Source organism: Rhinopithecus bieti, unplaced genomic scaffold (genome assembly GCF_001698545.2).
Source record: "Rhinopithecus bieti isolate Rb0 unplaced genomic scaffold, ASM169854v2 scaffold_33474, whole genome shotgun sequence".
In the NCBI taxonomy this organism is placed as follows: Eukaryota; Metazoa; Chordata; class Mammalia; order Primates; family Cercopithecidae; genus Rhinopithecus; species Rhinopithecus bieti.
Window position 1 is genome coordinate 720863 of NW_016814460.1, and position 22323 is coordinate 743185.

Consider the following 22323-nt stretch of genomic DNA (forward strand, 5'->3'; position numbering starts at 1 on the left):
CCTCCCACCCCTACACCCCACACCCCCCTTCCACCCTCGAAAAGTGAACTAGGTCTTATCTTCATCCCTGTCTCATTTGCACATACTCAGGCAGGCTAACCAAAACTACAGAAAAACCCTCCAGTGCAAAGGGCTCATTTAACAAATTATCACTGGGCACAGTGGCTTAACCTGTAATCCCAGCACTTTGGGAGGCTGAGGTGGGCGGATCACTTGAGGTCAGGAGTTCGAGACCAGCCTGGCCAGTATGGCAAAACCCCATCTCTACTTAAAATACAAAAATTAGCTGGGCGTGGTGGCGCATGCCTATAATCCCAGCTACTCAGGAGGCTGAGGCAGGAGAATCACTTGAACCGCGAGGCGAAGGTTGCAGTGAGCTGAGATTGTGCCACTGCATTCCAGCCTGGGCAGCAGAGCGAGACTCCGTCTAAAAAAACAAAAAACAAAACAACAACAAATGATCAAACAGGCCCAAGGTCACAGAACCAGAGTACCTCCAAGCCCAGAACAAAGCTGCCCAGTCTTCAGACAGCCTCTTGCAGCAGGGTGGGAATGGAGGCGCTTGGGGCTGCGGGTGAGAATTGAGCCCAGGAGAAGGGGCCGCCAGGGTGGGAATCCATGACCAGTCCCTGCCTCACTGGCCTCTTCTACTTCATGTGCAGCTTTTGGAACCAGATCTGGACCTGCATGTCATACAGCCTCAAGGCCACACATCCAGCTTGGCAGGCTGTGCCGGGGGCAGGTAGGGCTGCAGGAAGAACTCCAGCTCGCTCAGCTTCTTGGAGAAGCCCGTATGCAGGCAGCTGGCCCCTGCCTGTACGTCCCCCGGTTCATAGGGCTGGGTCCTGGAGAGGCAGAGTGGTGGTGGTCAGGGCCTCCGCAGCCCAAGGTGAAGCAGGGAGGGGCTCCAACTGGGCTTTCTGCTCACCCTCCATCTCCTCTTCCCTCCCTGTGCTCCTCAGGAACCGGGATCCCCTTTCTGTTAACTGTTAACCCTAGCTGAGTTCATGTTTCTCTTTCTCTCTCTCTACCCCCCTTCCCCTCACTCCCCTTCTTCCTTCTTTATCTCACTGCATCTTCATTTCTCATTTTTTCCTTCCTTCTTTTGCTTCATTTCTGCCCTACCTTCACTTTCTCTTTTTCTTCCATTCCTTCCCATCCTTGCTTCTTTTCCTTGTCCCTGTATTTCCTCCTTTTCTACCTTTCTGTCTCCCTTCCCTTTCTTTTTTCTCACTTTTACCTCCCTTTCTTTCCCTTCCTTTTTCTTATACTCTCTAGCTCTCTCCTTTCTTTTGCTTTCTGTTTCTTTCCCTATTTTTCTCTTTTCTCTTCCTTTCTGCCTTTATCTCTAATCTTTTTTCTTCTTTTTTCTATTTTAACAGGCCCCAGACTATCTCTAATCTTAAAAACCCAAACAAACCTAGTCTTGCTTCTTCCTTCTGCCTTTTATCAATATTCCTTTCATATTATCTCTATCCCAGCCACCCTTCCAGAATACCTTTCTGTCTCCAGCATTAGGGCTTTTTCATATCTTTTCCTCTCTCCCAGTCTTTTCTCTTTGTTGTTCTGAATTTTTCCAGTCCTTTATGCTGTTTCCCTAGGCCGCCCTCTTATCTTCCTTTGTTTCTAAATTCCCTCTCATTCGCAGTAGGCACAAGGCATAAAACTGGCCCCTCCCCAGTCGAGGTTTTTGTCCTGTGTCAGCCCAGCCATCCTTCATGCATTTCTTTCTCAACTCCTCTCAACTTGAGACTCAATCTCAAGGGCCCAGGAATAGAGCTGTTTAGCCCAACTTGAGAAGTCAGGGTTGGGTCCACAGCTCCCCATTACAGGCTTAGGGAAGCCTTGCCAAACTGCTGTCACTCCATCAATCCTAAGAAGAAAAGGGAAGAGGAGCAAGGAAAGAGAAAAAGAGAGAGAGTCCCATAGATCTGTGGGATTGTGTTGGGGGTTGGGGCGGGGGGTAGTATTGGAGAGGCAGGAGCAAAAAGGACCACATTCATCAAAGGGGGAGTGGGGTAGGCAGAGGACCAGACACCTTCTCTCAGAGCGCACAAAGCCCCAGCAGCCTGCAAGAAGACGCCCAAGCCAAGCGCGTGCCCCCTCCCGCCTTTGCTTTGGGACTGGGGATGGATGAGGCCTTCCATCCAAATCCTCTGGACTGCAGAGATGTGAAGGGCCCCGGTATATAAGGAAAGAAAATGGTTTACATTCATTTTGAATATCAGTGGGTTTTGTGTCTGTCCCTGGACACATCCCTCTCAAAGGCCCCTTCCTTAGGGGACCAAGCCAAACTCCCTGTAGGCAGTGCCAGCGGAAGCCTTCCTAAACCTCTCAGCTAGGCCAGTCCAACTCTGTCCGGGGCTTGCCAATGAGCAGATGCCCAGCAGGTGCCAGGGCAGCTGCTGGGCCACAGCAGAAAAACTTCAGGAATAGCGAAAACAAAGGCCTGGGCAGATTTGCCGCTTCTGACCCAGCAGGGCCAAGTGGCCTCTGGAGGTGTCTACCCAGGAAGGGCCAGAGCACCACGTGTTCCACGTGGGAATTTTCTCTCCTGGGATCCACATCCCTTCCTGGCCTTTTCCAAGGAGTCTGAAAGTGGCCTCTGCCACCTGCCTGGCTCCTCCAGCCGGGGGCTCCCCAGGAGGGGCCCAACTTAAACATTAAAGGCACAACATAGACCCTTGCCGCCTGGCCAGACCTCCCCGCCCGGGAACACCCCGGGGCTCCAGGGTATCCCCCAACACCTGCAGCGGCCTCTGTCCTAGTCCACTTCCCCAGGCCACCCGGCAGCTTCTACACCCGCCTGGGTCTGCCCTCCCCCCTTGTCCTGGGCCCCAAGTTCAGCTGTGCCCTCTGAACCCACTCTCGGCCTTAAACTGCCCTTGGAAGAGCCTCCCCAGCCGTTCCTCCTGGGGCATCTCTTGGGTGGAGGAGGAAATCTCAGTCCTGGGAGGGGAGTAGGGGCCTTTTCCTTGCCCTGCTTTGGGAACTGGAAGAGCGGGAGGTTGTGCTGGAGGCGGGAGGGGGCACGCGCTTGGCTCCATCTTAGGGAGATGGGTCTCTGACTCAAACTGGCTTCAGAAAAAAAAAAAAAAAAAGAAGATTTTGGGGAGTTGTTCCTTCTCTCGGATCACTCCTAACTTAGAATCAACGTAAGGTCCCAGGACAGCAGAGACCTGGGCAGTCCTGGACTAAGGCGCTGGGCGGATCCCCCGCCCTGTCCCGGCAGAGTCGAAAACTCCGGCTGGCGCTTCCTTCCCTTTCCGCGGGGCGTGTCTGGGGATCTCCAAGCGTCTCTAAGGGCTTGCTGGGGTGAGCGGGTTTGGGACGCGGCTGGGTTTTTCTAGGCTGGTAATGGATGCCGACTGGGGAACAAGCACGCACATCCTTCAGTACGGGAAGCGGAGCACCCTCTCTCCCACTTTAGCCCTGGAAACCCCAACTCCGCTCCCTTCTCCATCTCCCCTCAAAAAACTTTTCCGAAGTTCCCCCAAGTTGCATTTGAGGAAAGAAGTCGTCTCCCTCAGACTCTGGGTTTCTCAGCCCCTAACCCTCCCCTCAATCCCCAGTTTCGGAAGCAACCCTCCCCCTCCTCTGCCAGCTGCCACCTTAGTCCCTAAGCTCGGGGAGGAAAGCTGGTCTGATCCCATGCATCTGACAGAAGCCCAACCCCAGCCCGAATTTCTCCGGGGGAAGGCAGATTAGTGTCAGCCTGCGGGGGAAACAGGGGTAAGGGGAGGGAGAGACCGGGACGGGGAGAGACAGATTGTTCTCGGGCCGAATCGCACCCGTCCCGGGCCCAGCTTACCTACTTCCCGGGCCCAGCTTACCTACTGCAGACCGGCTCCTCTAGATTTCCATCCTCTCAAAAGTTTGTCCTTCTCTCAAACGATTCCAGGAGGAGCGCAAACTCGGCCCTTGGGGAGGGCAGGCGGGCCGGGTACCCTTGAAGGCGCAGGCGCCTGATCCAGAGCAGGCCTCGGGGAAGCGGGACTCGGGGGCACGGTCGCCAAAGTGGGGACCCGAGCAGTGATCCGGAGGGAGAGCGTTCAGGCGCCCGGGCTGGGGGCTACACTGCTGGCGCGGGACGGCCCGGGACAGAGTGGGCGCTATAGCAGGAGTGGCGAGCAGGGCCGGGCGGGCCCGGGGAACTGGAGGGAGAGGTCCCTGGGTCCCTGGCGACGTCTCTCGCTTCCTCCAGTTTCTGCCCTGCCGGTGTGCCCCAGCCCACAACATTCCCTCGACCTCTTCTGGGGCGGCGCTGAGGGCCCCCACATGGCGAAAAGGGAGGGTGAAGTGATGAGGAGCCCCTCCCGCCTTAGCCCCTCCTCAGCCCCCACGCCACAGCCCCCCCTTTCTCCCCAGAGCCGAGGGACAGACAGAGAATTGCCACTAGAAATTCGATCGATTGGTACGAGGGACCACGTGGCCGGGGGCTGGCCAATGACCAGGCCGCCCGGGATGAGCTAATAATGGAAGCAATTTGTAACTTTCAGTAGCTCTCTAGGCCTGAGTACCGGAGGGAGGGAGGCGGGCAGAGGAGGGGAGATGGGCACCCCCAGTCTTTCCATCCTCCTCATTCTTCTAGGGGCACCCGAATACCCCACTCCTTATTTCCCCTATCACGCAGGCACTGGCAGGGTTCTTTGCCCACTCCTGTTGGCCGCTGCGGCTCCAAAACGAGGTAAGCTTGTCCTCTACCCCTCAAACTCTTCACTACCCCCATCCCGTTTACTGGCACCTGCAAACCACAGCCTCCCTTCCTGTCCTATTAGTCAACTTAAATCGGATTTTATTTTTCCTCTTAGTTGAAAGAAAAACATTTTTGTATTCTTTTGTGTAACCTATCTCGGATTTGGAGAAAATTTTAATTCAAATTAATACACTTTTATTGGCGGGGTGAGTAGTACTTTCCTCTTTTTCAATAAATTTGTATACTTGCTACTTTATGGAGAGTTTACTTTTCTTTGGGGATGAGTTATACCTTATGTTTTCACATGTGTTATTTCTTTAATGATAAGTTCAACTCTTTTCTCCATTCCATCCTCCAATTTTACTATTTATAAATATCACCTAATAGATTTAGAGTTTATTCATTTTCTCCTCCCTCACTAGTTTTCGGCTGTTACAGAATCACCACAATTTATTTTTCTCTGTGTGTGGATGAGGTTTTGTGTTGATTCCTCTTTTTGTTTTGTAAATGAATTTATTGTTTGGGAAACTCTGGGAGTGTGCATGTGTGTAAAAAAGTCTTTTGATTAATTCCAACCTCTCCTCTTCTGAAGAACAATTTGCTTGAAATGTTTTGTGTATTTTCCTCCTTTTTATTATGTTTAAATTTGAGGTATTTTCCCTTCTTTAAAACTTGACCTCTTTTTAAAAATTAATATTTTGCATGTTAAACCATTTTAAGGTTTTATGTTATAAACTTCAATGGTTAGTAGATTTACTTGCCTTTCCCTGACCTCCTTCGTACGCCTGCCTCCTCCATCTCAGAACTTCCATCCCCAGCTTCCACAATTCTCAGCTTCTAACGGCCTCATCCTCCCCTCTCCTCCCAGCCAAGGAGGGATGCCTGAGAAGTAGACAGTGTCCTTCTTGGCTCAGAGCCTATGCTCTGGTTCTAGTTCAGTACACCTCCAGTCTGACCTCCAAGCCAGCAAAACGAGTGAGAGCAGAATTTCTGTTCAACTTTTTCATTTGGGACTAAGTTCTTTCCAGTTGGTTGTGTTCTGGAGAACTCTCTGATACATGAAATCGAATTTTAACTTCTCATTTTTTCCCTAAATTCTAAGAAAAGTGCAAGCAGATTGTTTTTCTTCCTTAAATGTAAGCTGTTAGCTTAGGGGTCAGCCCTTTGGGTCTTTTACCTCCTGGGGGAGACTTCTCAGAGAGACCACACAGTGTTGATTCTTCCTTTTAGTTTTGGTTAAGGTAGAAGGGGTAGGGATTGGGGAAGCCAATATTGATCTCTGGCTCTAGCTCTGAACAAAGAAGGATAGAGAGCTGACTTGGGGACTTGTCCCTTTGGTTAGTAAGGTTTGGCTTAGGAGAGAGTTTGGAGTAAATCCCAACTCTGAGGAAATTCTTCTTTTTAGCATTACCATGAAAATAAACTATTAAAATGGTGTGACATGGTTTCAAACTATTCAGATTTCTTGAAGTAACAAAAATAAAATTACAAGAGTATTGTGTTTCCCAAAGATCCACCTCTAGTGACTGTCCATTTCTCTCAGGGAAACAGAACCCAACTGGGCAGAAGTAAAACTGCCGCCCCTCCCTCTCAGTTCCCCAGTCACATTGACATTCTGGGCACATTTGGCCCAACCCCCGTCCCTGCTTCTCCCAAGTATGAATCTAAATTACTATTAATAAGGGGCCGCTCCAAGTTAATTGGCATTAAAAGAATTCATTTCAATTTGTTAATATTAAATGAATGCTCTGCACTTTAGCTTCCTTCTTCGCCCTGGATTCCCAGATGAGTGATGGGAAGAGGGGGCAGGGAAGTAGAATGAGGATTTTATTTCTGGCTCTCCAGCTTAGCAACTATGGTGCCTTCCCTAGGGGTGTGCGATCAGGCTCAGTGGGGGCCTGATTGGGGAAAGTCTGATGGTCTTTTTTGGTGAAATTCATCTGTTTCAGCAGGAGTCGTGGGGGAGGGTGGGAGGGGAGCAGAGGGAGAGGGACAGAATGGTTTGGGGGACTTTGTGGGGAGCGGAGGGACTAGGGAGAAAGTGGGAAGGGAAAGGAACGGAGGTCAACAGGAGTTTTGGAGAACAAGAGTTGTAGGCTGTGGGGATAAAGTAGATTTGTGAAGAACTGGTGCTAGGAACTAAACAACCCACCTAGAAGGGGAGGGGCTTCGGGCAGGGGTGGGGAGGTGGGATTTGAGGCAAAACAGCTAGGAGTTCTGAAACTATTAATATCTAGCTGTGTGACTCAGGGCAAATTGCTTAACTTTTCTCTCTGCCTTAGTTTCTTGACCTGTAAAACAGGGATAATAATAATAGAACTTATCTCAGGGGGTTATTCTGAATTAGAAGAAATACATGTCATGTGTTTTCCACAGTGCTTGGCACATAGAAACTGCCAGTAAATGTTAACTCTTTTTATGGCAGAGTGGTTAACAGGATGGATTCTGGAGCTAGATGGCCTGGTTTTGAATCTCGGTCATGCCTTATGTGAGTTGTATGACCTAGGCAAGTTACTTAACCCCTTGTGCTTTAGTTTCCTTGTCTGTAAAATGGGGTTAATAGTACCTAGCTCAAAGGCTGCTGTCAGGATTAAATGAGTTATATGTACGAAGAGCCTGGAACAATGCCTTCCCATAGGAAACACTATGTAAGCATTAGTTGCCATTGGTATTGTTGCTCTTCTGATCTAGAAAGGTCAGAAATAGATGCACAGGTGAGTTACTACTTACAGGCTAATATTGGAATCAGTTGAACTCTTTCACTCCTATTCCTGAAGCTAGTTCTACAACTGGGGCTGCATATGAGGGCTTGGGGAGAGATCCTATAACCCTGGAAGCTGGGATATCCAAATTCTTCCTCTGCTCTAGCTCTTGGGTTGGTGGTCCCTCCAAGACCCATAGACTCGAAGTCACTTCTTTTTCCCTGGGTGGGGTTGGGGTGGGGCTGGTAATGGTAGAATTACTTTCTTGGTGTAATAACTCCTATTGGTAGAGAGTTAGTCCTGGGAATGTGAGTTGGGGGAGGTTGGGTAGAGCAAAGGAGACTAAATATCCTCTATGTACCAGCCCACACACACTTGACCTCACCAGAGGTTTGGGAAGACAGAGATTTGAAGAGAGGAAGTGATCTGACAAAGTCCTAAAGCTAGAACTTGGCAGAGTTGGCATCTGAACTCTGATCTGCCTGATGTCAAACTTAAAGCCCTTCCATTGCTGCATGCTTTCTGAAGGGAGGGATGGGACACATGTAAACTTGGGCCAGGACCATGGGGTAGATGGAAGATGGGCGAAGACAGAGTGTTGGAATGGGAAGTGGCCGAGCAGGAATTTTTCAGTCATGGAAGACTTCCTGAGAAAAGAGATTCCAGACCAGGGTTCAGATGGTAGGGGAATGAGAATAGGAAGTAAAGAAGAGGGAGGGAGCCATGCATTGGCAAGGAAGGAGAAAAAAAGGGTTTATGCAAAGGTTGGGTCAGAGTAATGGATATGAATTCAATTTGCCTTGGGTTTGCCTTGCTGGTACCGTTTATTGAGGGCATACTAGGTACTAGGTACATACGTGATCACATTTGATGCTCACAACAGCCCTGACAAGTGGGTTTCTTATCCCTATTTCCAAAAGAGTTCATTGAAGTTCTGAGAGCTTAATCCCTGCTTTAGGTTACACAGCAGTAGCTGGGTTTCCTGGCACCAGAACCCATGCCTAGGCTGCCCTGAGCATGGCTTCTGTGTCCCAGTCTCAGCTTCCATGACTGGTTCAGGTCCTCCTGTTTCCCCGCATTTGTAGTCACTCTTGGTGACTGGGAACAAAGGGTTAGAGCATGAGCTGAAACTGAGAGAGGGAGTGGCAGGCAGGCAGTGGGGACAGAAACTTTTCTCACATCCATCCATGTGAAGAAGATGGACAGAAGGGTGGTCTTTCTGGAGGGGGGCTTCCAAGCCACTTTCCCGAGACTGCTGATCTTGGTATGAACGGCAGGGACCTGATTGGATAGGGGATGGGTGGTCACATTGTTTTCTGGGCTGTAGACTTTATTTCCCTTCCTTTGGGAAGAAAAGAGGAAGAGGACAGCTCAGATGTGGGTTTGAGCCCTGGATTAAGACTGCCCACGTCCACTAAAATCTCTTCTTTTCTTGCTGCACGAGGGTAGAGAGACACCCAGCTGGACACCACATTTCCCAGCTGCTCTTGTTGCCAGGTGTAGACATAGGGGAATGTGAGGTGAGCATGTCCTCAAAGCCTGACGACATTGGGTCAATTCTCCTTTGTATTCTCTCTTTCATGAGCTGGGCAGATGTGCCTGAGACAGGTTTGACCAGGCAACTGAAAAGACATCCCTACGTGAAGACACAGCAAAGGTGTGAAAGGAACACACGTCCCCGACTGACCAGGTGGAACTGTCCAGCTGCCTGCTGTCTGGAACTGCTTCCTCCCAGACTAAGTGAGAAATAAACTTCTGTGTTCTATATGCTACTGTGTTTTGGGGCCTTTATGTTATAGCAGTTTTGCTGTCATCCTTTCTTTTTTTTTTTGATTTGTATTTCCCTTTTATTGCATAAATTACCAACAAAATCCTGACCTGGGAATCAAAAATTTAATATAACCTTAGTTTAACACTATTAAATAAATAAGCTTAAATCACAGAGAATAATACGGAATGGGTACCCAAATTAATAAAGTAGCAATGGCCAAGGTATACATTTCCCCTATCTTCAAAAAAGAGGCCATTAAGCATTCAATGTTCATAAGTTTTTTATTGGCAAACCATATCCTAGTATGGCCATGGAGTTAAGAGTTTGATCCATTTCCAGAGGCTGTATACTCTAAAATGCTCTTTTCTAATATCTGTTAAATGGATCGAAACTGAAACATCCGCCTATTTAAGCAGTTTGGTGTCTTACTATAAGGAAGAGGGTGCAGCAAATGCAATCAGATCAAACAAACCACAGTCTTAACTGTAATGCCGCACTTGTTTTCCGCCTGAAAATGGCAAATTTTCCTTCCCAGGCCTCCTCATAGTGGCTCCCTACGGGACCACAGGAGGTTGTTGGAACGCTATTCCCTGCTGTGGCCCAACATAGCGCTGCTGGAAGCTCCGCACCGAGTACGGATGATATGGCGGCACCTCACCAAGACCTCGCCGTCATCCTTTCTAATTCACCTTCTCACACCAGACATTTCAAATTAAAAAGATTATATCAGGTCAGATGCAATGGCTCGCACCTGTAATCCCAGCACTGTGGGGGTGCTGAGGCAGGCGGATCCCTTGAGGCCAGGAGTTCGAGACCAGTCTGGCTAACATGGTGAAACCCCATCTCTACTAAAAAATACAAAAAATAGCTGGACATGGTGGCACACTCCTGTAATCCCAGCTACTTGGGAGACCGAGACAGGAGAATTACTTGAACCCAGGAGGCAGAGGTTGCAGTGAGCCGAGATCATGCCACTGTACACCAGTCTAGGCTACAAAATGAGATTCTGTCTCCAAAAAAAAAAAAAAAGAAAGAAAAAAAAAAGAAAGAAAGAAAAGAAAAGGATTACATCAGATCACGGAATAACTGTAATAATATTGATTGAGCCAGATAGTATGCGAAGGACCCTATGCACATTATTTAATATAATCTACGTGACAATCCTCTGAGATATGTGTTACTATTATTCCAATTTACACATGAGGAAACTGGGGTTTAAGGAAGGTAAGTTATGTGCTGAGGGACATGCAGGAGGGGCTGGAGCTGGATTTAAAGCGCACTGGGTGTGCAGAGCTGAGCCTCTTCACCATGGGGGCAAATCCCTACGGAGGACAGGGCTGGAAAAGCCATGGAGATCATCTTGTGCTTGGACAAGCCTCTCGCCAGTCACCACAGGGTCCCGAGACTCCCATTCCTACCTTCAAGAAGCTCAGCAGGCTACTCGTGTTTATGTTGGGTCACTACATATGGTTTTATTTGAAGGAAGGACCCCAGAGTCAAAATCGATTTGAAAACCCCTGATTAAATTCAGTCCCCTCCCTCTTTTTACAGGTGAGGCCCAGAGAGAAGATATGACTTGCTTAAGGTCACACACTTGGTTTCTCTGTCAGTCTTTCTAAATCCAGGACGAGTTCTCTTCCCACTGTATCAGGCTGCCTCAACAAACAGGGAGGTACAAAAATAACTAAATCTGGGAAGGAGGGCAGTGGTCTGTGTCTCTTCTAATGATTCCATGGGACAGCCGAGCCCATTTCCTTGATTTCCCTTGTGCCCCTCCTGTCGGATATCTGCCTTGGGACCCATCTCTTTTGGGCTTGAAGAGAGAATGGGCTGCACCAGTTCTCTACCGTCCTCATCACCCAGATGGTCAAACATGCAAACGGAAAGGAGAGCTGGGGCCAGAGCCAAGGCAGGCAAAGAGGCTTCTCGACCCCCTCCAGGCTTCCCACATTTTATTTTGGAATTTCAGGCTCCCTCCTCCCCTAGACCTTTCCTAGTAGCCCACCAGGGAGAAGAAGAGGGAAAACTGCCATAAATTTCTCCTATTTATATAAGAAGACAGAGTTTCTTGTGCCAGAAAAAACACAGAAAGGGATCTGTCAGGGGAGAAAGGACCCAGCCCTATACCTTCTGGGGTCAATTTATCTTTCCGAGTCGTGGCCTGGGGGGTCACCCTAACATTGCCTCTATGAAATGTAGGCTTTGACTTGAGGGCAGCCAGGACAGACAGCCCGTGAGCTTTGTTTCTGATCACAGTTTTCCTGCTTCATCTCAACCTCCCCCTACCCCTTACTGTGTCTTTTTAAAAAACAACTTTCTTGAGGTATAATTCATGTATCATACAATTCACCATTTAAAATGTACAATTCAATGATTTTAGTATATTCACAGGTATGTCAAACCATCACCATAGTTAATTTTAGAACATTTTCATCACCTCAGAAAGAAATCTTGTAACCTTTAGCTATCACCTCCCTATCCACCCATATTCCTTCTTGCCCTTAACAACACTAATGTACTTTCTGTCTCTGTAGATTTCCCTATTCTGGACTTCCATATAAATGGCATCACATAATAAGAGGCCTTCTGTGACTAGCATCTTTGATTGAGCATAGTGTTTTCAAGGTTCATCCACGTTGTAGCATTTATCAGTACTTCATTCCTTTTCATGGCTGAGTAATACTCCATTGTATGGATATACCACATTTTGTTTATCCATTCATCTATTGATGAACATTTGGGTTGTTTCCACCTTTTGGATATTATGATTCTCCCTTTCCTCTTACTCTCTAGACATCTTGGATAGTATCCAGTGAGGCCTGTGGGCAAGAATAGGTGTTTCTTATATTTGGGAACACCTAATATCCATGAAAGCAGGGTCTTGGCACATGTCTTCTTTAATATTAAGTACATGTACTAGCTGGAATTTTCCTTCTTCTATTGTTACTGAGGTGGGGCTGCTCCCTTCTTTATCAATTCTCACTTTTTATTATGATTGCTATGTTGGACACTTGCTGATTCTTCAGACTAGGGGATTCAGACCCTTCTCTTGGGGCTTCAGAGACATGGAATGGATGAATGAATGTCTTCCCATCAGGGAAGAGTTCCCTGAGTCTGGTCTCAAGTGATTCTCTGGTGCCTCACAGTGGAAGGAAGGTCTGTGAAGACTCCAGGGTCAAGGGAAAGTTATGTTCTTGAAGGTATGACTGAACCCAGAATCCAGGCCTCCAGTTTCCATCTCCTTGCCTGACCCATTTCAGTCTGCAGACATGCTTTGAGCTCAATCCAGTTACTCACCTAGCAACAGACATTGCCTCTGCCCTCACGGATTGTGCAGTTCTAGTGGTGAGAGTAAGGTGAATACAAGTGAACAAAATGATGGCAAGTTGTTCAAGCTTGTAAACACTGTTCAATGAATGAATGAACAAACAAGTACTTACTATGTGCTCTGGAAAGAAAATGTGAAAAAAGTCAAAGCTGTAAATCACTTTCTGCTACCACTACCTTTCCTAGTCTGGAAGTTAGCATTACTTCTCCATCCCTTGGGGGAGATAGTGGGCAGATATTACAAAATGTTAGCTAATAAGAGCTACCATTTATTGGACCAGACATACACCAAGGGGTTTTTATAGCTCATTGATTTTCACCCTTTGAATTAGGCATCAATATTTCCATTTTGAAGGTGAGAAAAACCGAGACTCAGGGTTTGAGTAGCTATCTGAAATCACATCCATAGCAGTAAGTGGCAGAACATTTGCTCTGGACACTGGGATAAGTCTGTGTGTGTGTGTGTTTTTTGTTTGTTTGTTTGTTTTCGGGATGGAGTTTTGCTCTTGTTGCCCAGGCTGGAGTGCAATGGCATGATCTCAGCTCACTGCAACGTTCGCCTCTCAGGTTCATGTGATTCTCCTGCCTCAGCCTCCTGAGTAGCTGGAATTACAGGCGCCTGCCAGCATGCCCAGGTAATTTTTGTATTTTTAGTAGAGACGGGGTTTCGCCATGTTGGCCAGGCTGGTCCCAAACTCTTGACCTTGTGACCCACCCGCCCCGGCCTCCCAAAGTACTGGGACCACAGGCGTGAGCCACCGCGCCTGGCCATGTGTGTGTTTTTATTCCTAGCACTTCATAACAAATGCCAACATCTCTTCCTGCGGCCCTACCACAGAGGAAGCTCATCAGTTTCCCCTCCTGCCCAAAGGCAAAGCAGCCACAGTGGAGGTGCCGGGGTCCTCCCTCACAGCCTGCTGTCTAGTGGTTATTTCTGCTTCAAGGCTAAGGAAGGGAAGGACCTGTTTTGTTTTCAAAGGTTTTTTCCTTCCAGTCCTTGCTGTGTGGCCCTTTGTGTGTGGGAGAGACCATGAGAGGCCTGGATATTGTCAACAGAAGACTTGAACAAGCTGAAGAGCTGATGATATTGACAAGAAGGGGACCTTAATAAGGCAGATAATCAAAGTTGATGATTGACAGCCCCTTTGGCATCCCTTCACCCTCTGCTAAATCAGGTCTCTTACATGATCTTGATGACAAATAATAAAAATTATAAACACATGACAATTTTCACATGCATTTGTTCGCTTCTTACATCAAATATGAGAGGTATCCAAGGCTGAGGTTATTACAGAAAAAAAGTTTTTGGGACTAGAACCTTAATTTTATGTAACAAAATTTATGTAGAGCTTACCGTGGATCATGTACTCTCCTAAATAGTTCAAAACTTTCATTTTTAGAGAGATGGGGGTCTTGCAGCCAGGTGCGGTGGCTCACACCTGTAATCCCAGCACTTTGGGAGGCCGAGGCGGACAGATCACCTGAGGTCAGGAGTTCAAGACCAGCCTGACCAACATGGTGAAATCCCGTCTCTACTAAAAATACAAAATACAAAAATTAGCCAGGTGTGGTGGTGTATCCCTGGAATCTGGAGGCTGAGGCAAGAGAATCACTTGAACCCAGGAGGCGGAGGTTGCAGTGAGCTGAGGTCATGCCATTGCACTCCAGCCTGGGCAACAAGATTGAAACTCTGTTTCAAAAAAAAAAGAGGGGACGGTCTTGCTATGTTACCCAGGCTGGTCTTGAACTTTTGGGTTCAAGCAATCCTTCCACCTCAGCCTTCTGAGTAGCTAGGACTATGGACCCATGCCACCAGGCCTGGCTGTATCTCATAACTGTTAACTCATCTACTCTTTTTTCCCACCATACGAAGTAGGCGTTACTGTTATTCACATGTTTTTTTTAAGATGAGGAAACTGAGGCATGGTAATCAAGTATCTTGCCCAAGGTTGTACAGCCAGCAGGTGGTAGAACAGGGATCTTGAACCCAGCCCCAGCGTCTCTGTCTAACCGCTTTGCCAGGTAGGCTTCGCATGGGGACTACACTTGAAACTCTAGTTTGTTAGTCTGGTGCCCCCTTCTGCCTGCCTCCCTCAGTCTTTATGGCCCATTGGAAAAAGCAAGCCAGAGCTGTGGCTCCCAGGGTGACGATCCTTCAGCTGCCTCCTTGGCACTGTCATTCTCTCCTCCCATCTCCTGCCAAGGGCTACAGCCGGGAATACCACAGGCGGTTTGCCATGGATCAAGATTTCTCCCAAGAAAGAGCTCACAGGAAGGCTGCTGTGAGAAAGGAAGTCACTTGCTACTCCCCTTATTCCTCCATCAGGAGGAGCCAGATGAGGTCACTGCACATTTGAGTGGGTGCCATCAAAGCACAGCCTCTGGCCAGCCTGGAGACAAACGTGGGGTGTGTGGCCCATGACTGAGGGGCTGAAGGGAAACCTGAGGTGGTAGATGATTGAATTGATTGAAATAAAACTTCTGTAGGAGTGCTGCGTGTCATTCATTCAACGATGCTCCCTGACCAGGGCCCAGGGCTGTGCGTATGAGCTGCAAATGGGTTTGTTCATTCGTTTACATATCTATTTGCTTATTTATTCAATAAATTCTGATTATGCCCCTAAGAGGCACTATGCTAGATGTCGAGGATGAACAAGACAAAATCCCTGCCCCACAGGGGCTCCCGATCTAGAGAGGGGAGGAGGAAGGAAGATCCACAGTGATTTGTATCATATGCTGAGGCAAGAGAGTCATTTGCTATCACCGTTTGACATCCTCACCCCAGTGCAGTTCTTCTCTTTGTCTCTCCATGCTGGGAGTGAGCAGCCCCTGCCCAGCTGCTCTTCAGACACAACCCTCTTCCCTCAAGCTGCCCTCTGCCTGGATCCCACCTTCCTTGTGAGCTGGAGTATTTGTGTTGAAGAAGGAGTCTTGACTCTCCTTCCCTGTCAGTCACTGGCTGCAGGCGGTGACAGAAGTGGCAATAAAGCAGCAGAGAGAAGGCTTTGGTATCGGAGCAGGGACTCATGGGTGGGATGGGATAGGGATGGTTTTCTGTTTGCCCCACTGTGTTCTCTGTGCTGCTCTGCCCGGGGAGGCTGACCTCTGCAGACTGTGTCACCTGGGCCCCCTGATCTCTCCACCAGTAGAGGTCCTGGCTGGGAAGAGGGAGAGAGGAGTTAGGGTATTTGTTTTCCCCATTCCCTGCCAGCCTCCCTTTTTGCCTGTCTGAAGCTCTGGTGGTGGTTGTGGTTCCTCCATGGTCACAGCTTTGCTGAGTGGCCTCTCTCCTGTGTCCCGTGACACCAGTTGGCATCGGGCTTTGGTAGAGCTAGTTCTATCCTGGTGCCACACTAGCCCTTGTTAGTTTTCTTCATCCAGTCTGTGCCTTTAGAAATTGTCACATCGGCCGGGCGCGGTGGCTCAAGCCTGTAATCCCAGCACTTTGGGAGGCCGAGACGGGCGGATCACGAGGTCAGGAGATCGAGACCATCCTGGCTAATACTTTCACCGTATTTCACCCCGTCTCTAATAAAAAAAAATACAAAAAACCAGCCGGGCGATGAGGCGGGCGCCTGTAGTCCCAGCTACTCGGGAGGCTGAGACGGGAGAATGGCGTGAACCCGGGAGGCGGAGCTTGCAGTGAGCTGAGATCCGGCCACTGCACTCCAGCCTGGGCGGCAGAGCAAGACTCCGTCTCAAAAAAAAAAAAAAAAAAAGAAAGAAATTGTCACATCACTAAACCCTTCAGTGAAACCCTTTCGAATGTGTCATTTATTTTCTGTTGCCGCCCTGACTGGCTTACCTGGGTGCAGAGGAGGTGGGGACAGAGCAGGTCAGGGCTCCAGTTCAGCTTTATTATCCCTCTTTTTCAGGGTTTCCCAGAGCAAGAGAGAGAATTTGGACAAATGAATAAGGGACAACGCTCTCCTGAGGGTTTTCATTAAGGGGTGAGGATCACTGCCGCTAGCTCCTTTGAAAGCAGAGTTAAGAGCCTGTGCAGGAAGGCACAGCAGCAAGGCTCATGGTTAGACCACAGGGAAGGAAGCAGCCACTGCTGGAGACCTACCCTGTGCTGGTCACTGACAAGCTGTCTCGTCAAACCTTCCCAGACCCTCAACCCCTCCTAGTATCTAATCCTCATTTTACAGATGAGAAGTCTGTGGCCCAGAGAGGTAAAGATCTAGGGAGGAGGATGGAAGCTTCACTCTGTCTCAGTTTCTCTGGCAAAGAGAAGCCTCTGGCAAAGAGAAACCTTGTGATCAAGGGATTGGGAGGGTGACAGATAAATCTTGGCTTAAGTGTCAGCATAGCACTGGGAATCTGGAGTTAGACAGCACTGGCTTGACTCCTTGGATCTGCCTCTTTAGTAGTTGTGTGATACTGGGTGTGTCTCTGTTTCCCCATCTATAAAAATGGGGCTAATGATAATAGCACCTGCCTTATAGGTTGTGGAGAAGGTTGAATTTGTAGTTATGAGGTGCCCAGGAACAGTGCTGGCACACAGTGAGAGCCATACACAAGTGTTAAAGAATGGAGCCTCCTACTCTCTCCTTATTTTCCACCCCCTGCCCTCTTCTCATTGCCCACCTCCCCTGCCTTCTCCTCACCATCCTGAAAAAGGGTGAACAGCCACACAGGAGCCCCTGAACAGGCATGTTTGTCCCAGGCCCTTTGTGAGCATGCTTTGCCCTGCCCCCTGTCATCACCATTCTGGACAGAGCAGGCAGGACAGAGACGCTTAGTTGGGCTATCCACTCCAGTGGGATCAGCTTCAATGGGATGCGTGCAGACTAGCCTCTTCTCCCCAGCCCCCTCAACTTCCCAGAGCTGCAGGGGGCCCGGGAGTTCTTGGTAACAGCACATTAAACCTCTGTTTGTGGGAACTTTAATTTAAACACAAATTAGAGACGGCAAATGACTCTGGCAGCCAGATAAGCCATCCCGGGAGAACAAGGAGAAAGCCAAGAGAATCAGCCCAGATAAGGCCTGAATTTAAACTGCTGGTGATACCCAGAAGCCTGGGACAGATGAAATGTAGGGGTCCTGAATGAAGAACCCCAGAAGCTCTACACCCCAGTTGCCCTTGCTCTGGGCTCTATGCCACCTCCTTCTACTGTGTTCTCTCTATTTCTATCTTTTTGCAAAATTCTAACCTGATTCTTTGGCTCCATCCCTCCCCACTCCCACCCCACTGTTTTAGAGAATGCACTTTCTTTACTTTGCTTCTCATCTTCTTCTGTGATCTACTATTCTGAGAGTTCTACTTGTTATCTAACCTCCATCTATGCTACTACGTTTAGAGTCTAATACGTCCTGCTTAGTGGTAGCTCTGGGTGTTTCTGTTCAGGTGGCAAACGTGGTGTAGTAAAAACAACCTGAAAATGACCTGGGTGAACTTCTCTGCATCTCAGTTTCCTCATCTGTATGATGAGTGTGTGAGATAAGACTCTCTAAGGACTTGTAAGCTTTGACTTCCCACAGAAAATCTGGGGACAAGTACATCCCAGGAAATCTCTTTTGTTCTGGAACCCATGAATTTTCCACTGTTGTACTGTTTGGGAGTGAGGGTGGGGAGAGCAGTCAAGCCTGTCGATTCCTTTCTGGGGAGGGGTCTACAGGCTTTGCTTCCAGCCCTCCACCCACAACCCAGGCGCAGGCCAGGCCCAGGCCCAGGCCCAGGCCCAGGCCCAGGAGAGAGGCTGCCTTTCCAGTTCTGCTAAGGCCTGCTGAGCCCAGCTCTGTGGGGCTGTGGCTGCTAAGATGTTGTCTCTATCCTCTGGGGTAGGAGCAACATATGTTCCCTCTGTCACAGCACCTGTGAGGGTGGCAGAGGGATGGCACCCCCCAAGAGGGCAGAGTTCCCTCTCTCCAGCTGACCTTGAAGAATCCTTTTATCCTGCTTTTCTGGGAGGCTTAAAGCGAAGGCGGAGGGAGATATCACCACATCCCCAAAGCCCCCACTAAATGGGGAGCTGTTGTCTTTCATCTTCCCTGCAGGGTAAAAGAAGACACCTTGGCTACAGCAAGAGGAAAGAAGGTCAAACCACAGGCAGAACTTTCAGGTTGGGTGTTAGACCAGACTGTGATCCCAAGAAGTCATCCAAGACCCTTGGTTTCAGAGGATGCCTATGAGGCCCTGGTCCCTGGCTGGGGTGGGGACAATAATCCCAACAGCCCAGGCCAGACTGACTTGGGAGTCAGAAGGTCCCTGGGACTAGAATAGAAGGACTTTGGCATTTTCCCTGGCCTAGGGCCCTTAGACAGAGGTGGGGAGCTGCCATCAGGGGCCTGGGGCCCAGCTGTGTCCCCACCTTGCCTGCCTCCCCACTCCTGAGTGCCTGGCTGTCCCTGGAGCCCCAGGCTTGCCCGCCATCTGGGCAACTCAGAGGAGAGCCCACTGCCAAGGGAGTGCCAGCGTTGATTTATAGCCCACAACCTTGGCAGGCTCAGGCTGTGTGCCCGATCCGCCTTTGCTCAGGGAAGAGATGCTCCTCTTAAAGGGACAGTGCAGAGAAATGCAGGAATGTCCAGGATGAAAGCTTGGCAGGGTGTTGGCAAGGCTGACCTCCACCCATCAGCACTCTGGGTGACTGCCACTCTCTAAGGAAACTTCTCCCTAGGGAACCACCCGTCATGCCTGTTATACACTATCCTTTGTAGACTTGGCCCAACTGTGACATATTAATATGTTTACTGTCAGTCTCTCCCACTGGACTGTAATCTCTAGGAGGGCAAGAATCAGATCCATTGTGCTCATTCCTGAATACTCAGCACCCACCACAGTGCCTGGCACCTAATAAGATCTCAGTAAGAATTTGTCAAGTGTAGGAAAGAATGAATAAATGAAGGTCCTTGTCCATGAGGTGGAGGGAAGCCCATGTGTCTTCTTAGTGCCTGCCATGGTTTCCAAGACCCCGCAGCATCTGCTGCTACCCCCAGGATCTCTCCCTCCAGGACCCTTCCTCACCCCTGTCATACCAACCCAGGACAAGTGGGGCCAATCTTATCTGGATACCCTTGCCTCCCCACTTTCCTTGAGTCACCTCTCTTAAGCCCTTCACACAATGTTCTTTTCCTCTCATTTTCCTTCCTTCAAGATACTTTCTCAGATTACCTACTGCCTCTGTCCCTGATTCAGATACTCTTTCAGATAATCTTTTTTTGTTTTTGTTTTTCTTGAGACAAAGGCTCCCTCTGTCACCCAGGTAGGGGTGCAGTGGCACAGTCTTGGCTCACTGCAACCTCTGTCTCCCAGGTTCAAGTGATTCTCCTGCCTCAGCCTCAGAGTAGCTGGGATTACAGGCATGCACCATCATGCCCAGCTCAGCTAATTTTTGTATTTTTAGTAGAGATGTTTCACCACGTTGGCCAGGCTGGTCTCGAACTCCTGACCTCAAATGATCTGACCGCCTCAGCCTCCCAAAGTGCTGGGATTACAGGCATGAGCCACTGTGACTGGCCTATCCAGCAATATTTACTGCGTATCTACTATGTGCTAGGCACTGGTTGCTAAGAATTCATGAATAAACAGGACAGGCATAATCCCTGAACTCAAGGCCCATACATTTCAGAGAGTGAAACAGACAAAAAAATGAGTAAGCAAGTTAGCAAATACATACATGCCATTGGGAGACCTGTTGTGAAGAAGGTAATCACAGACAGGGTGGAGCAGGGACCCTTTAAATTGGGTGGTCAGCTAGGCATGGTGGCTCATGCCTGTAATCCCAGCACTTTGGGAGGCTGGGGAGGGCGGATCACCTGAGGTCAGGAGTTCAAGACCAGCCTGACCAACATGGAGAAACTCTGTTTCTACTAAAAATGAAAAATTAGCCAGACATGGTGACGCATGTCTATAATCCCAGCTACTTGGGAGGCTGAGGCAGGAGAATCGCTTGAACCCAGGAGGCAGAGGTTGTTGTGAGCCGAGATCGTGCCATTGCACTCCAGCCTGGGCAACAAGAGAGAAACTCTGTCTCAATAAAATAAAATAAATTGGGTGGTCAGAGAAAGTTTCTCTGAGGAAGTGACACTGGGCTGAGGTTTGAAGATTGAGAGGGAGCCGTGTAAAGAGTGAGGTAACAGCATTCTAGAAACAGTTCAGTTACCTGGGTTTGCACTGCAGTATTTGGGGTATGGTGTTGGGAGAGGAGCTTTCCCAAACTGCACGCTCCCATCTCTTTTACACTGAAAACCCCTCCCCTTCCAATGTGGGAGGACCATTGCTTAAAATCTTTGGGGAAGCAGCCCTGGCCTTACCTGGGAGCTGGTTAGAAAACAGAGCTCAGGTTCCACCCCAGATCTGCTGAGTCAGAAACTGTATTTTAACCAGGTCCCAGGTCATTTGTATGCACAGTGGTGTTTGAGAAGCAGTGTTTCAGGAAACACCTCAAAGGGGGAATGGAGTGTGAGGACATCAGAGGATGTGAGGTGGGTGGGGTTGGGGGGTTGGTTGCTGAAGAGTGGATTTGAATCAGAGATGGGGGTCTGAGTGTGTATATGTGCCTCTGTGTATGTGTTCCTCCAGCCCTAATGACTGTGGGCTCTCTGAGGATGTGCATCTCCAAGCGCTTTTCCTTCTATGGGTGTGGATACTGTACATCTTTATCCCACTGTGACAATGCCCCCACTTCCACCTACAGCTGTGAGTCAAACAGAATCTGCCAACCTCTGGGTGGTGGCAGCATCTCGGAAGCAAGGCAAGGCAAGGAGATCCCTTGTTCCTGACCTCCGGCAATCCATTTATTTGACCTGAGTCTCATAAAGGCGTCCTGATGAGCCCAATCGCTTGCTAATGGTTATGAGCTGAGACCTGGGGATTTATGACTGAGGACAGGAGTAGGGCTGTGCACAGGAGGCCAGGCTATGCGTGGCTTCAGTTCATGGAGGCCTGTACCCAGAACCACGGGGGAGACTACCACACCCCCACCTCCAAATCTGGGGCAAAGAACATTGCCTCGGGGGGGGGAAGGTGGGCTGAGGAGAAAAAAGACCTCTGGCTGGAGATGTCCAGGGATGAAGGGTGAGTGTCTGGGGAACTGGCCTGACTTGGCTGGGTGTGGTGTAGGGAGAGATACTGGATAAGTGAGTGGAAAGGGCGTTGGAATTGGAGCCGGTCAAACTGGGGTTCAAATCCTGGATCTGTTTTCTACGTATGTATGACACTGGACAAATCATGGCTCTCCCTGAGCCTCATTTTTCTCATCTGTAGATGGGAATCGTGACACTATCTCATAGGTTTGTGAGAATTAAATGAGGCCAGGTGCAGTGGCTCATGCATGTAATCCCAGCACTCTGAGAGGCCAAGGTAGGAGGATTTCTTGAGCCCAGGAGTTCAAGACCAGCCTGAGCAACATGGTGAAACCCTGTCTCTACAAAAAACCACAAAAATTAGCCAGGTATGGTGGCATGTACCTGCAGTCCCAGCTACTCAAGAGGCTGATGTGGGAGCATTGCTTGAGCCCAGGAGCTTGAGACTGCAGTGAGCCATGATCATGTCACTGCACTCCAGCCTGGGTGACAGAGTGAGATCCTATCGAGAGGGAGAGAGAATTAAATGAGATAATATTTGTGAAAAGCACTTAGAATATCAATTGTATATATTTAAGTGGGTCAAGAGATTGGGATTCTAATTCCAGCTCCACCACTAACTTGCTGGGATTCTAGCACTGGTTTTGTTACCAGTGGCTTTTTTTTGTTTTTTTTTTTCCTGAGACAGGGTCGCACTCTGTCGCCCAGACTGGAGTGCAGTGGCATGATCTTGGCTGGCTGCAACCTCTGCCTCCCAGGCTCAAGCAATTCCCCTGCCTCAGCCTTCTGAGTAGCTG

General features: G+C 49.0%; 1 protein-coding gene and 1 long non-coding RNA gene across 13 annotated transcripts in view; one reads left to right on the forward strand and one right to left on the reverse strand.

Moving 5' to 3' along the window:
* Nucleotides 1-4681, reverse strand: part of LOC108514633 (uncharacterized) — a 7265-nt gene extending 2584 nt beyond the window's left edge. The window contains exons 1-4 of one of the 5 annotated variants that reach the window (XR_001881268.1): nt 3834-4681; nt 3180-3368; nt 1499-1873; nt 495-845 (exon numbers count right to left, since the gene is read on the reverse strand). This is a non-coding gene — a long non-coding RNA (uncharacterized LOC108514633). The remainder of the gene's footprint in view (nt 1-494; nt 846-1498; nt 1874-3179; nt 3369-3833) is intronic. The other 4 variants (XR_001881271.1, XR_001881270.1, XR_001881269.1 and 1 more) reach the window with 4 other exon arrangements.
* The window catches only part of SMUG1 (single-strand-selective monofunctional uracil-DNA glycosylase 1), a 71473-nt gene extending 59667 nt beyond the window's left edge, over nt 1-11806 (forward strand). For 5 of the 8 annotated variants that reach the window (XM_017851004.1, XM_017851003.1, XM_017851001.1 and 2 more), the window contains 4 exons: nt 663-742; nt 4634-4687; nt 8992-9138; nt 10721-11806. In XM_017851004.1, the coding sequence (XP_017706493.1) occupies nt 663-742; nt 4634-4687; nt 8992-9138; nt 10721-10788 (349 nt within the window). In that variant the 3' untranslated portion in view covers nt 10789-11806. Of the gene's footprint in view, nt 1-662; nt 743-4633; nt 4688-8983; nt 9139-10720 lie in introns of those variants that run through there. The other 3 variants (XM_017851008.1, XM_017851010.1, XM_017851009.1) reach the window with 3 other exon arrangements.
* Nucleotides 11807-22323: the final 10517 nt, after the last annotated feature.